This window comes from Myotis lucifugus, unplaced genomic scaffold, assembly GCF_000147115.1.
Source record: "Myotis lucifugus unplaced genomic scaffold, Myoluc2.0 scaffold_145, whole genome shotgun sequence".
Classification (NCBI taxonomy): Eukaryota; Metazoa; Chordata; class Mammalia; order Chiroptera; family Vespertilionidae; genus Myotis; species Myotis lucifugus.
Genome location: NW_005871193.1, coordinates 2,244,612 through 2,258,424, shown reverse-complemented (window position 1 = coordinate 2,258,424; position 13,813 = coordinate 2,244,612). Strand labels below are relative to the sequence as shown.

Sequence of the window (13,813 nt, the reverse complement as noted above, 5' to 3'; positions counted from 1 at the left end):
AGTACTTATACTCAGCACATCCAAAGGCGAACTTCTCATTTCCTGCCCAGAAGCCTTACCTCTGACCCCAACATTAATCCAGGCTCCCAGGAATACTATTTCAGACTCACCTTCAAACTCTTCTCTCCCTCATCCTCCAATGTTCAATCAGTTGACATATTATTTTTATTGGATTTTGCAATGTCTCTCTTATCTGCTGTTTCTTTTCTATTTCTACTGCATCAAACCAGTTCAGGTCATCATTGTCGCTCATGGGGACTATTGTAGTAGATTCTCTGTTTCAGTTCTTTTCCTACTTTCACCAATAGTACCTACAGTCTGTGTTCTGTCCTCATCACTTCCTTGCTTGAAAGTCTTCTATTTGTACTCGCTGCCTACCAAATAATTTTAAAATCTCCAACATACCTTTTAAAGCCCTCTATAAACTCACCGTAATGGATCTTTCCAGTTTTTTTCTCTCATCACTTCCCATGCTTTATCCAGGCCAGTTCAGACAATGTGCTATTCTCCAAACAGGCCCCATCTTTCCTGCCTCTGCAGAGAACCTCTTAAAAATTATTATTTAGCCCTGGCCAGTGTTTCTCAGTGGTTAGAGTGTTGCCCAGCACACCAAAGGGTCATGGGTTTGATTCCTGGTTAAGGCCACATACCTGGGATGTAGGATCAATCCCTGGGCCAGTTGGGTACATTTGGGAAGGGAGACAACCAATCTCACATTGATGCTTCTCTCTCTCTTTCTCTTTCTCTCTCCCTCTCTCTCTCTTTCATCCCCCCTCCCTCCCTTCCACTCTCTCTAAAAATCAATGGGAAAAAAATATTATTTTAAAAGTTAACACCTGTAATTTCATCTTTTAAGACAACTGTTTTCATCTGTACCTATTATTGCCTGGTCCTTTTCTACAAGAATAAGGTTTTTAATAAATGCAATCATAACGACTTGTCTTTCTGTATTTTATTTCAAGATTATATTTTTAAGATTTTCTGTTCATAATCTACACTAATAAAAGACAAACATGCAAATTGACTGTATCTTCGCTATGCCGTAAGCCATGCCCACCAGCCAATCAGAGCGACTATATGCAAATCAACCCAACCAAGATGGCGGCCGGCAGCCACGGAGAAGAAGCGAGCAAGAGGCTTGGTTGCCCCAGTGATGGAGGAAGCCAAGCTTCCCACCTGCCACAGCCGGCTCTGAGCTCCACTCAAGACTACAAAGTTTCAATTATAGAAGGTAAATAAATCCCAGAATGAAAAAAAAGAAAAAAAGGAGAGGTTGGGAGCTTTTGTCACCGTGGGGCTTGGCCAGCCTGAAAATGGCCCTTAGCCCCTCACCCAGACTGGCCAGGCACCCCAGTGGAGACCCCCCCCACCCTAAAGGGGGTGTGGCCAGCCTGAAAATAGTCATCAATCCCTCACCCAGGCTGGCCAGGCACCCCAGCGGGACCCCCACCCTGATCTAGGACACCTTTTAGGACAAACCAGCCTGCCCCCACCTGTACACCAGGCCACTATCCTATATAATAAAAGGGTAATATGCAAATTGACCCTAACAGCAGAACGACTGGGAATGACTGGTCACTATGACACACACTGACCACCAGGGGGCAGATGCTCAATGCAGGAGCTGTCCCCTGGTGGTCAGTGCACTCCCACAGGAGGAGCTTTGCTCAGCCACAAGCCAGGCTGATGGCTGCCAGCCCAGCGGTGGTGGTGGGAGCCTCTCCCGCCTCCTCAGCAGCACTAAGGATGTCTGACTGCAGCTTAGGTCTGCTCCCTGCTGGTAAGTGGACATCCCCCGAGGGCTGCTGGGCTGCCAGAGGGATTTCTGACTTCCAGCTTGGGCCCGATCCCCCAGGGAGCAGGCCTAAGCCAGCAGGTGGACATCCTCCAAGGGGTCTCAGACTGCAAGAGGGCATAGGCTGGGCTGATGGACCCCCCCCGAGTGCACAAATTTTTGTGCACCGGGCCTCTAGTCTATATATATAAAAGCCTAAGCGACAGTGACAACCGGTCGACCAGTCACTATGACACACATTGGCCAACAGGGGGCAGACATTCAATGCAGGAGCTGCCCCCTGGTGGTCAGTGCGCTCCCACAGCCAACCTCCTGCAGCCAGCCAATCTCCCATGGTTCCTCCCCCCGGCTGGCCCCAATCGGCCCCTATCAGGATTGGGCAAGCCAGCAGGTGGAGGGACCCCACCCATTCACGAACTCATGCACTGGGCCTCTAGTTGTCACTATAAAAGATTGCATTACATTTGATGTGCCCTAACTTATTTAACATTTCTCTAAGATTGGACATTTCAAATGCTCACAAGGTCTTACGAATGCAGACAATATAGGTAATAACATAATGAATAGCTTCAAATTAAAAATCATTTTGCTCAAGTTCGATTAACTCTACAAGTGGACGTACTTGGTTAAAAAAGCTCAGGCTCTCTTATTACATTTCTCAAATTATTTTTCCACTTGGAATGTCTCCTCCCTAATCTTTGTCTCTAACTTTTACTCATTTTTAAAGGCTCAAATAACTATGACATCTTCCTTGACAATTTTCCTGCCTCTAACTCTTCCCAGATGGACATCCTGCTCCTCCCAGGTGAGCTCCCATAGCACACTGTTCTGTGAAAAGTGCCTATTTTATTCTAACCATCCTGAATTAAGACATGTACATCCATGTCTTGTGTCTATTCAGAGACTGTGGGCTACTCGAGAGTCTATCTCTTTTTCTTCTTAACTTCGCATAGAGATTTTCTATTATTTCAAGCTCTCTTGTGTATTTTGATTGTATTTTACTCAGATTTCCTATGTGTCTTAAACAGAGGGCAGAGTGGGAGATGGAAGACGCTTGTGATATCAGCTCAGTAAAACATCTTGACAGGAAAACCTTGAGATTCTTGAGTCTTCTGCCCTCAAAAAATATAAGAATATATTCATTTGTGTTGCACCATCTCAAATTTACCATGCAGGATGGGTTTCATCCAAAAGGCCATGAGCAATCTTACTGCAGAATACTTGAAAACCTGGTTTCATAAATAGGATATAGGAGCAAAACCCAGGAGAGAGTTTGGGTCCTAATTCTACTTTTTCCTTAGTGGCTCATTTTAAGATATAATTGTTTTGAGCCTATTTCCCAAAATAAAAGGTTAATTTTTACCTCATAATTTTGGTTCACTTGAGGCTAATTTTGGCTGCATCATTCCTGTCTCATATTCATATGAGGTACACTCTTAGCTATGATCTGAGCTTTTGATTTTCCTGGGATACAGGAAATCAAACCCTTTTCTCTCCATTAATGTGTTGCTAATTCTTGTCTTAAACAGACAACCATCACACTTGGTCTTTCCACACTCAAACACACACACACACACACACACACACACACACACACACACGGTCCATCATACAACTGCAGTTGATTACTATGAAGTTGCTTTCCAGTCCAATGAGAGAAAAATCTGAAACCAACTTCAGAACCAAGAGGAAACTTTATTTATAGGTGTATTGACATTACCCAGTCAACTCAGCTACAATGTCAGGGCGATATTGTTGCCTCCAACTCAGCTTTCTTTGTTTCCAGAGAATGTTTTAGCTCCTCCATTGTTGAGCCATTTTCCTTTAATCTTTGCATAAAGTTCTCTACGGCTTTGCAAAGTTCCTCACTCTCTTGAAAGGCAAGCTGAAGAAAGAAACATTTTTGTAAATGACAACTTAAGAACGGAGAGCCAGCTTGATATTTTGAAGATAATGAGTAGTGCCTTAGGTCCGTGAATGGGGGCTCAGAACCAGGCTAATTTACATAGGGATGTGGATCTTAAACATGATGCTCACATACACTTACTATTATCCCAGTAGTAAATATAAACTAAAAGAGGAGTCTCAATGAACATTGATTTGTCACCCTAGCCAGTTTAGTTCAGTGGATAGCGTGTTGGTCTGCGGACTGAAGGGTCCCTGATTCGATTCCAGTTAAGGGCATATGCCTGAGTTTCGGGCTCAATCCCTAGTAGGGGGTGAGCAGGAGGCAGCTGATCAAAACATTGATGTTTTTCTCTTTCTCCCCCTTCCTCTCTGAAATCAATAAAGATATTATAGACATGAGTTTATGTACCTTGCTCTATAAAGTACACGAGACAATGACTCCTACTAACAGCACCTCGTCGGGTGGCAAATGGGAACTACCATATATAAAAATGTGAGGTAATAGTTTATGCGCCCAATCAGGTCAAGGCCAACCCATTCAAAAACATCCCAAATTGATCAGCTATTTACTAAGCATGTACTAGGAGCAATGCCAGGCCCTGAAGATCCAGCTGTGAACAAGACAAACAAGAGCCTACTACTCACCAGTGCCTTCTCATGTGCAATCTGTCGAGCTGGTTTGGAAGCTTCTGGGATCAATTCACAGACCGGAGGTGCACCGTTCCATTCCCCATCAATGCACTGCTGCTCTTGTGTGCCCACCAAGCGGTATCTGCACAGAAATTAGAATGGCCACAACGCTTAGCCTTTCTACCTTCTGAACTGGACAACTAAGGCTGGTTTTGTGTTGCTATATTTCGGTATTTCTTACTGTGATAGAACCCACCTCTCGGCCCTGGATCCATAAGGCATGCTTAAGTTCTCTCAGTATTACAGGGTAGTACTAAAGTAAAACCGCTCCCTGGGGTGTGGAGAGCCCAACTGATGAGCCAACCCATAAAACATGAGAAATTCTGAATACGTGCGTTTACACATACAGCTTTTGGATGGGGAGGGTGAGGGAAGAACTTTAAATAAGCACCTGTCATCTAGGCTCTAAAAAGGAGTAGAAAGCTAGAGAGAGCCTTCAAATACATCTTAGTGAACTGGCTGAAAAGAAGCTGCAGATTCTAATCAGAAAAAGACGTGAGAGTTGACTGCAGTCTGTTGGAGGTACATAATGAGACTGAAATGCTAGTGAGAGCACATAACCCTGAGTCAATAAGAATGAGGCAAGGGAAAGAAAAAGCTAGGCGATCTGTAAGGTGGGTGACCAGGAAGTCTAAATTAAGGCTAGACCTTAACTAGGGTATTTTAAGGACCTATATTCTAAATCAGTGGTTCCCAAACTTATTTGGCCTGCCGCCCCCTTTCCAGAAAAAATATTACTCAGCCCCTGGAAATTAATTTTTTTTAATTTTAATAGCAGTTACTCATCACCCCCAAATGCACCTGTGGCCATCACCGCCCCCCTGGATCGTGCAGCGCCTACCAGGGGGCAGTAGCGCCCACTTTGGGAATCACTGTTCTAAATCTTTCTATTTCTGCAGTTCCATGTGTTCTGTGGTTCTTTGAGTTTTTTGTTCTGAGGGTCCTTAGGAAAAAATATACATTTATAGTATCTATTTTGTCTTACTTAACAGAAAAAAAGGTGATACTTTAATTAGGATAAATAGGAAGGTGAATCTGTCTTCTAGGGATTGGGTGGAGCTGGAAGTCGACTGAGGCAGCTCTCAAAATTAGAATGAGCTCAGGATCCTGAGCAGTAGGAAATCAGGGGACTAGTTTGAGACAGACTGGGTGTGGAAAGCAGCTACAGCATTTGGACAGGTTCAAGCCTCGGACTAATGAGAGGGCACGATCCTCTCGTGGCAAAGCCACCTGCAAGTCCCAGCACAATTCTAGCCAAAGGCTATATGTAGTTATAAGCTTGACCTTATGGTCCAAACCTGTAGCCCCACGTGGCTAAGTGCAGGTGCATGTAATTGAGTAGATTCGAAACCCATGAAAATGTTGTAACCACGCCCTTACTTTACCTCATGGAATCTGGCTATAAAATAAAGACTTGGCTTGAAGGCTGTGGCACTGTCGCTAGTTCTCCATCAGAGAGGACAGCGTCCCACCCAGACCCAGCTTTCCCCTCTTGTCTGTCTTTTCTCAGTCCTTCACTGCCCCCTCTCAGGCTCACCAATCCTAGCTGTGCTGGTGCAGCACATATGGCGCCCAACGTGGGGCTAAGTATGGGGAACAGGGGCCTGAGCTCAGGTTCACCCATGGCCGTGCTGGCTTGGCACAACTGGGTCATTCCCAAAAAGAATGCTACTACTCAATGGGCAAGATCTTGTATTTGAAAGGCTGCATCCTCTTACCTGTCTTCACAGTGATAAGTAATGATAGATCCTGAGTTGAAATTTTTTCCTTCATAATAGCCATGAGCTGGGTTCTCAGGAGGGTCACAGTCTCCTGAGGGACAGGAGCATAGGAGAGACAGTTTTGAAGTTCAGTTATGCTCAATTAACAACACCCCCTACGTGTAATTGTCTATGCCAGCACCTACTATCTTCATAGCAGCACATGTGGCATCTAGGGACATGTATGTTCTCCAGTCATTTCCTTCTCCTCAAAATCATATCTGTCCATGGGAAAGACCCCCTCCCTGGGCTCATCCTGAGTCATTAGCAATTTGAGAGTACTTTTCTGATTGGCAGGAGCTCAAGGAAAGAAGGTGAAGTGGTAGAGATGCTAATTGTCAATATACAAGAAAAGAAAATTTAGCCCACAAACAGAAGTCGAAGAAGTAACTCTCTGAAACAGGAAATCAATAGTGTGAGCTCAAATGGAGGCTGACATCCCCCAAGGGACAGAGTTATACAATGAGAGCTTCATTAAAAAAAAAAAAGAACAGAGCTTAGATCATTGAGGATGAGAATTGTGGAAACAGAGCTGGAGGAGGTACTGGATGTTGTGAGTTTTAGTTCTGGCTCTTCCAGTAACCACGTGGCACTAAAGAAGCCATTTCATCCCTCTTGGCTTTCTTCCTAACCTATACGATGAGCAGGTGAAGTGATATTATGCTTTCAGCTCTGAGATTAAGTCTAAAAATGTTGATCAAGATTAAAGGCTAAATCAAGAATAATTACATAGGTGTATATTTACTGAAACATAAAGGTATTCAACACAAATAGCTGAGTAAAAACAGCAAGACATCGAAGAGTATGTATAATATAGTATAATTTTTGTAAAACACCATCATATACAAACATATATGAACAACAACGAGAAAAGAAAAAAGCGTTGTTCACTGAATGCTGCTCATTTCACTGGAGTACACCACCGGAGCTGAGGCCCTGCTCCATGAGCTCCCCGTGTTTCTGGGCTGTCTGTTAGATCCTAATCCCTCCCCAGATACACAAGAGAGGAAATCATCCAAGGGATGTGGTGAATGCCCCGCTGCCACTGTTGATCAACATCTTTGGGATTTGCATTTGTTTCCACTGTACTCACTGCTTTTGCAGGTGGGAAAGGGAGGCACCCAGGTGTGGTCCTCGCGGCACTGGCTCCAGTTGCCGCCTTTGAGGATGTAGTGCTCATTGCATGTAAACGTGATTGTGTCTCTCGCTTTCACAGGCCACCGGAAACTGAACTTGCCATGCAGCAGCACAGGGTCGGGACAGTGGCCCACTGAAGAAGAAAACAGGAGGTGGGATGAAACCCACCACAGCGAACACTAGACCTCCTGGCGCTTCATTGAGAAAACAAGAAATTAGAGCTAAAACTGCACTTTCTTCATAGGGTCCATGATACCAAGGGGTATCAATCAGGGTGAGAAAAGACTGGATCGGCCTAAGTGTCACTCTGGTCATTGTCACTCCTGTGCAGGACCAAGAGTGAAAAGGTCTTCTTGGTCGTGCACAAGAATGACAATGGGCACTTGAACGTACTAAAAATAGTTAAGCATCTAACTGGAAATTACCAATAGCAAGTTCATCATCCTGTTATGTAACGCATTGCTCAAAATTCTTGAGCCTATGTTTGAGGCAAGTGTTTCCTTCTTGTTTATCCAGCCAAATATATATGTGTACTTATCATTTTTTACTTCATTTTGTTTTCTTAGGCATAAAAACAGGAGAGAGCCCTGGCTGGTTTGGCTCAGTGGATAGGGCATTGACTTGCAGACTGAAGGGTCCCGGGTTCGATTCTGGTCAAGGGCACATGCTCAGGTTGCGGGCTCAAACCCCAGTGGGGGTTGTACAAGAGGCAGCCAATCGATTCTCTCTCATCATTGATATTTCTATCTCTCTCCTTCCCCCTTCCTCTCTGAAATCAATAAAAATATATTTAAACAGGAGAGAATGCAGAGATGTGAATTTAGTCATATGAATAAAAGGTAAACATGCTGGTGTTCTTTACTCTGGGAATAAAGGAGAGTCGATCCAACTATTACTAAAGGTAGTAATAACAGAGAATACAGCCTACTTCTCCATCTCTACAGACCCACAAATGAGTTTTGTGAACTTGAGCAAGTCTCGTGGATCTCAGTTATCACGTTTATAAATTGACGACATACATTTTTTCTCAGTTCAAAGTTATAGGATGAAGGACGTAAAATGATATGATAGATTTACCTCCAAGTAATAATAATGCAAAGCAGAATTGTAGGTGGAAAAAAGATCAGCCATGTGCTGATACTTGTTGAAGCTGGGTGATAAGTAACCACACCTTCATTTTACTCACCCGTCTTTTGTATACGTTTAAAATCTTCATAATATAAAAATTGCAAATCTGTATGATATTAAGCATATCACAGTCCCCTCCCCCCCAAAAAAGTCATTTTACTATTTGGTGGAAATTCTTTCCTTCTTGGAGGGGTGGGTGAGTCTATTCAGAGCTGATTATGTACCGTCTAAAAGAAGTCCCGCCACTAGAGTGCTTTAAAAATGGATTCCTAGAAGTTGGGATTTTTGCCTGACAGAGTTTTAACGTGAGCTCCTGGAGGTAGAATGTGAAAGAATACAGTGGGATGACAAGATGGACAAGGAAGCAGAAAGATCAAACTTACAGCGGCACCTGGGGGTACGGGCATTCCACTCCTTGGAGGCGTTGCAAAACAAGGTGCTCTCACCTACCAGGTGGTAGCCCTGGATACAAACGTAGGTCCCCAGAACGTGTCCTTCCGCCTCCTTGGCAACAAATATGCTGTTGTCCACCGGGGGGAGTTCCGGACAGCTCTCTGCTGGAGGGAAAAGGAAACCGATCCACTGGCATCTCAGGGGCTGTGAGGAAGCCCTCGTTCGATCCCCCCATCTGACTCTCTTTTTGCTGGATTATTGATTCTCATTCCTTGTACTCTTCCATGTTCGGGTACATCCACATCCCTCCCGACCCTGCGATTCCCAAAGTTTTGTTTTCGAAAGGGTAACCGGAATTTCACTCAAATTCAGCCATAAGTTATCCACTCCTAAAGGAGCAATTCCCTACCCAACAGGCACTCCTGCAGTTTGTATAAGACCAGTGAAGATTTTGAAACGGATACTGTTTTTGCTCCTAGAACAGAAGGGGAAAGCAACCAGGTAGCCCCCCACTTACAGAGCAGACTTAGTAAATATGTACTAAGCCCCTATGGAGCACCGAGAACTCAGCCAAGTAACCTGAGATTTTTCAAGACGACAAATACATTTCATTGATTTCAATTTCATGAAAATCCTAGACAGAATGCCTCCCAACCCACAAACTGATCATCAAGTGCCTTGAAAACTGAGCGTAAGAAAAGCATACGTACCATCTGAGCCAGAAATCAGCCGCACAACCACAAGATAGCACACAAACCGAAAAAACATCTTGTGATCAATTGCTTGACTCAGGCCGAAGTTAACTCAGCCTGGACATCTGGTTTGGATCAAAACAGGTCTTCTAACACCGCTAAAGGTCAGACCGTCCAACCACCTCCCTCCTAGAGAACGGGTTGTATTGATTCTTCTTCCCTGGAAAAATGCAAAAAAAAAAAAAAAAAGAAAGAAAGAAAAGAAAGAAATTGTAACAGGAAATGAAGAACAGCTGTATGATGTTGCTACAGAGAGGACTTTGCAAAAACCTAATGGGGTGGGAAAAGAACTGCCAGTTTTAAAACTCAATTTCAGAAATTGCTTAGGTTCTGTTCATGCAAATCCAGCTGACCGGTCCCTTTGAAGTGCAGGCTTAGCCTTCCGTGACAGACGTGACAGACGTGGGCGACAGGGTCTTGCCATGACCTTCACTTCTGTCAATATTTGCCATTGTTTAAAGTCCACCTTCTGCAACTCTTTCTCGCGTTGCTGGTGGAGAAAGGGGTGGCCATCTCTGTGCTTTTCCAGGTAAAACCCAACTCTGGGCACTACCTCATCCCCCTTTCTCAAATACCAGCTCTCCCCAGGCTGTGAGCGCACTGAAGACTGGACGCCCAGGGAAGTCAGCTACCCTTACCTGCCTCTGATCTTCCCGATTTATGGCTTCCCAGCAAGGAGCTGGTCCTGGTGGATGCCAAACCTGAGAAAAACTCCAAAGTCCTGTATGTAAACTAGCTTTGGGGCTCTCATAGCTCCTTGTTCATGACTGTTACAGCAATTAGCTGGCTGTCCATGCTCCGTGGTAAAATTCCTACCCAATTTTAGGTTTAAAAAAATAGTACAAAAAATGTAATAAATATAAAGTCTAAGGGACACGGTAAGGTCTCAAATTTGATTCTCTTCTCCACCAATTTGCATTAGTTTGAAATGACTTGTTCATATCTTCCTCACACGTTAAGTGTTAACAACTCCAGATCTCCCACGTTAACTGTTAACAACTCCAGGACAGGGAGCGTGCCTCATTGGTCTGTTCCCTCCCTTCCTCTGCACTCCAGAATGCAAATCAGAATTGTCTGCCAAGTGAATGGAAAGCAATGCAGAATCGATGAGAAGAACAGCCATTCAGAAACTTGACCACAACCTCTCAAATCCACACTGATCATTTATCATTTATCACTTAATGTATACTGACTGCCTTTATAGGTTTTCCGTAGCTTATCTTTGGTCAACTGATATGTGAGTTGCTAGAGAGTAAACACCTTTTAAAGTTGTTTTCAATGGTTAATAACATTCATAATGCTTATTAGTAAATAAGCATTACAGGCTCTTCTAGATCTTTGAACATTAAGAACAATTTAATCTAATCTAGATTTTTTCCTGGAGAACTAGGGCAATAGGTCAGGTGCAGAATTGTATTGAGACTGGTTTGATTGCTTTACAAAAAATGGGCAGGCAGTAATTAGTGGAAGAGATCAGGTGAATGGGGAAGGGTAGGAAAACAAAAGCCAGCCATGCCTAGGCTAGGGGGAGGGTTGTGGGGAGTTCAACAAGGGGCATACTGGTGTGTGTGTGTGTGTGTGTGTGTGTGTGTGTGTGTGTGTGTGTGTGTAAGATTTTGAGAGAATTGGGAAATGGTTTTAAGAAGCTCTACACTATGTTATGAATGCATTCACTTTGGCCTTTGTCAAATCAATTCTCAAAATATTCAATTTGCTTCTCCAATTAGTTTTTGTATATTGACTTGGTATGTAAATATAAAATGAGTATGTGTCAGAGGTTTTACGCAACTCAATGAATGAGGGACCATTAAGATGCTATACCTAGTTCAAAGAAGAATTTGAGGAACAAAGATTAATGTAGTCAGTCAGGAAAAGGCATTCTGAAATCACTTTTCCAGTAGATGCAAAACTGGTTAATATTAGACAGGGCAACAAACTAATATTTGGAATCAGCTTTTCTAACTGATGAAAATGAATTTACTGGACAAAATTAATTTGCTTTGCTGTGATCAGAATCATTTGTATTGTTCTCAGAAAAGAATCACTTGCATTCTTATCTGTTTTTTACAAATTGGCTTCTACTTTTTATAGTTAGTAGCAAATGAAACAGAATTACACACCGCTGTGCAATTTCTGGGGAAATGGTAATCCCCAGAGAGGGTCTGCTAGACCGTACTTAGTAATCCACTGAAAACTTTCTCCAATGATCTCTTTTGCCTAGTTCCAAGTTCTGAGTAATTTTTCTTAACATACCACATGTTCAACTTCTTGAGGCACACATATTTCACAGTGCCTATTGTATATTGTGCTTGTACAACAAATAATTTTAAAAAGTGGAAGAAAATTTTGTCTACTCCCACATAGGCATAAAATAGAGCATTGTCACGGGAAATAATTGCAAATAATTCTCCATCTCAATGGTTTACTTCCAATTCAGAATTATTAGGACTTCAGAAAGGTCCTATATTGCTTATAATATTGTTTTACTAATATTTCTCCATGAAGTATAAAATTATTTCTACCAAGTGGGCTGTCGAGACTATAAATGCCCTCACAAAGTTAAGGTCAGGTTTTGCTTGACAAATAAACTAGAAGAAATCTTTCTTTCTAAAGCTATTTAGATTTTGCAATTACATATAAGGGGTTATAGAGTTATATGTTTTATTATGTGTCCAAGGTCAGATAAATTAATAAATAAGCTATACAGGCTCTTCTAGACCTTTGAACATTAAGAGCAATTTAATCTAATCTAGATTGTTTCCTGGAGAACTAGGGCAATAGGTCAGGTGCAGAATTGTATTGAGACTGGTTTGATTGCTTTACAAAGAATGGGCAGGCAGTAATTAGTGGAAGAGATCAGGTGAATGGGGAAGGGTAGGACAACAAAAGCCAGCCATGCCTAGGCTAGGGGGAGGGTTGTGGGGAGTTCAACAATGGGTGTACATGCTGTGGTGTGTGTGTGTGTGTGTGTGTGTGTGTGTGTGTGTGTGTGAGAGAGAGAGAGAGAGAGAGAGAGAGAGAGAGGGAGATTTTGAGAGAATTGGGAGATGGTTTTAAGTTCTATGCTATGTTATGAATGCATTCACTTTGGCCTTTGTCAAATCAATTCACAAAATATTCAAATTGATTCTCCAATTAGTTTTTGTATATTGACTTGGTATTTCTTGAATGCCTCACCAAGAAAAACCTGGGCCAGAAAAGTAGCCTGTATGCGGATTATATGAGAATAAAACTAATACAAATTTTCAAAAGGTCTCATTGTTCACGAAATATTGTAGCGTTGGCTTTGGTTGTGAGTCAAGACTCACTATGCACTATGGCAAGATCAGACTTGATGAAGGAAAAGTACTCTCTCTTTAAGTGATGCCAGCATAACTGCAAAGACTACTGCTCACCTTGTTATCCAGACTTGCTGCAAAGTCCCTGCTACCAGATAGCTAACCCTTACCAATATCCATTTCATCCTTCTTCTTTAGTAATTAAACCCATATTTATTGCTGGCACAAGACCACCTGAAATTTAAAAAAAAATCCCAGCCTGTCTTGCCTTGGACGAAGCTTTGGCCCATGGGATGTGAGCATAAATGTTATATGCAACACCTAGGAAATATCCTTAACAGAAGTTGGTGTGCCCTTTTTGTTCCTTCCTGCTGACTGGAATATAGCATAGACCCAGTTCCCGTAGTTTGAGTAGCTATATTGTACAAGAGGTAGAATCTAACATGCTTTGAGGATGGTGAGTTAACATGTCAGAAGGACCTGGGTCCTTGATGGTTGAGGGAGCTCCAGTCTAGTCTCAGACTGCTAATCTCCAAAGTTCACTGCAGGTGACTGTCACCTTCTGTCACACAGAAGGTGCTAGTACTTTGGGTTTGCTGACACCTTCCACTGAAAACAACTTCCATCTGAAACACGGACGAATGCAGAGAGTAAGGGTCAAACTGTGGATTAAAATGATTCAGAAATTTAAACGTGGAAAAGAATGTTTAATAGGCCTTAATAAATCATGCCTAGGGAGCACTTCCCATCCCATCCATAAATTCTGAAAAGGCAATGGAATGGATGAGAGAGGAGAGATCTTAGGAAGCGAAAACTGAATGTAAACAATAATGTAAGCAGATCATTAATGAAGAAAACCCAAGTGGATCAACAAGGTGTTTCCTGAAAGTGGGCAGGGTGGTCGGTGAAGGGCGTTAACACTGTTCGAGGCTAGGCCTCATTAGATTTGGAATGCTGCTTCCCAAGGGTCCC

General features: G+C 42.9%; 1 protein-coding gene across 2 annotated transcripts; it reads right to left on the bottom strand.

The window, feature by feature from the left end:
- Positions 1-3,470: 3,470 nt before the first annotated feature.
- On the bottom strand, positions 3,471-9,717 carry C4BPB (complement component 4 binding protein beta). 2 transcript variants are annotated; one of them, XM_006094875.3, is made up of 6 exons: positions 9,522-9,717; positions 8,802-8,975; positions 7,247-7,423; positions 6,112-6,205; positions 4,349-4,475; positions 3,471-3,680 (listed from the first exon to the last, which is right to left on the bottom strand). In XM_006094875.3, the coding sequence occupies exons 1-6, from the start codon at positions 9,577-9,579 to the stop codon at positions 3,537-3,539; spliced, it is 774 nt and encodes a 257-aa protein (XP_006094937.1). In that variant the 5' UTR covers positions 9,580-9,717; the 3' UTR covers positions 3,471-3,536. The 2 variants fall into 2 exon arrangements, with proteins under 2 accessions (XP_006094937.1, XP_014316470.1); XM_014460984.2 differs by having other exon boundaries at positions 8,802-8,972.
- Between the last annotated feature and the right edge of the window lie 4,096 nt (positions 9,718-13,813).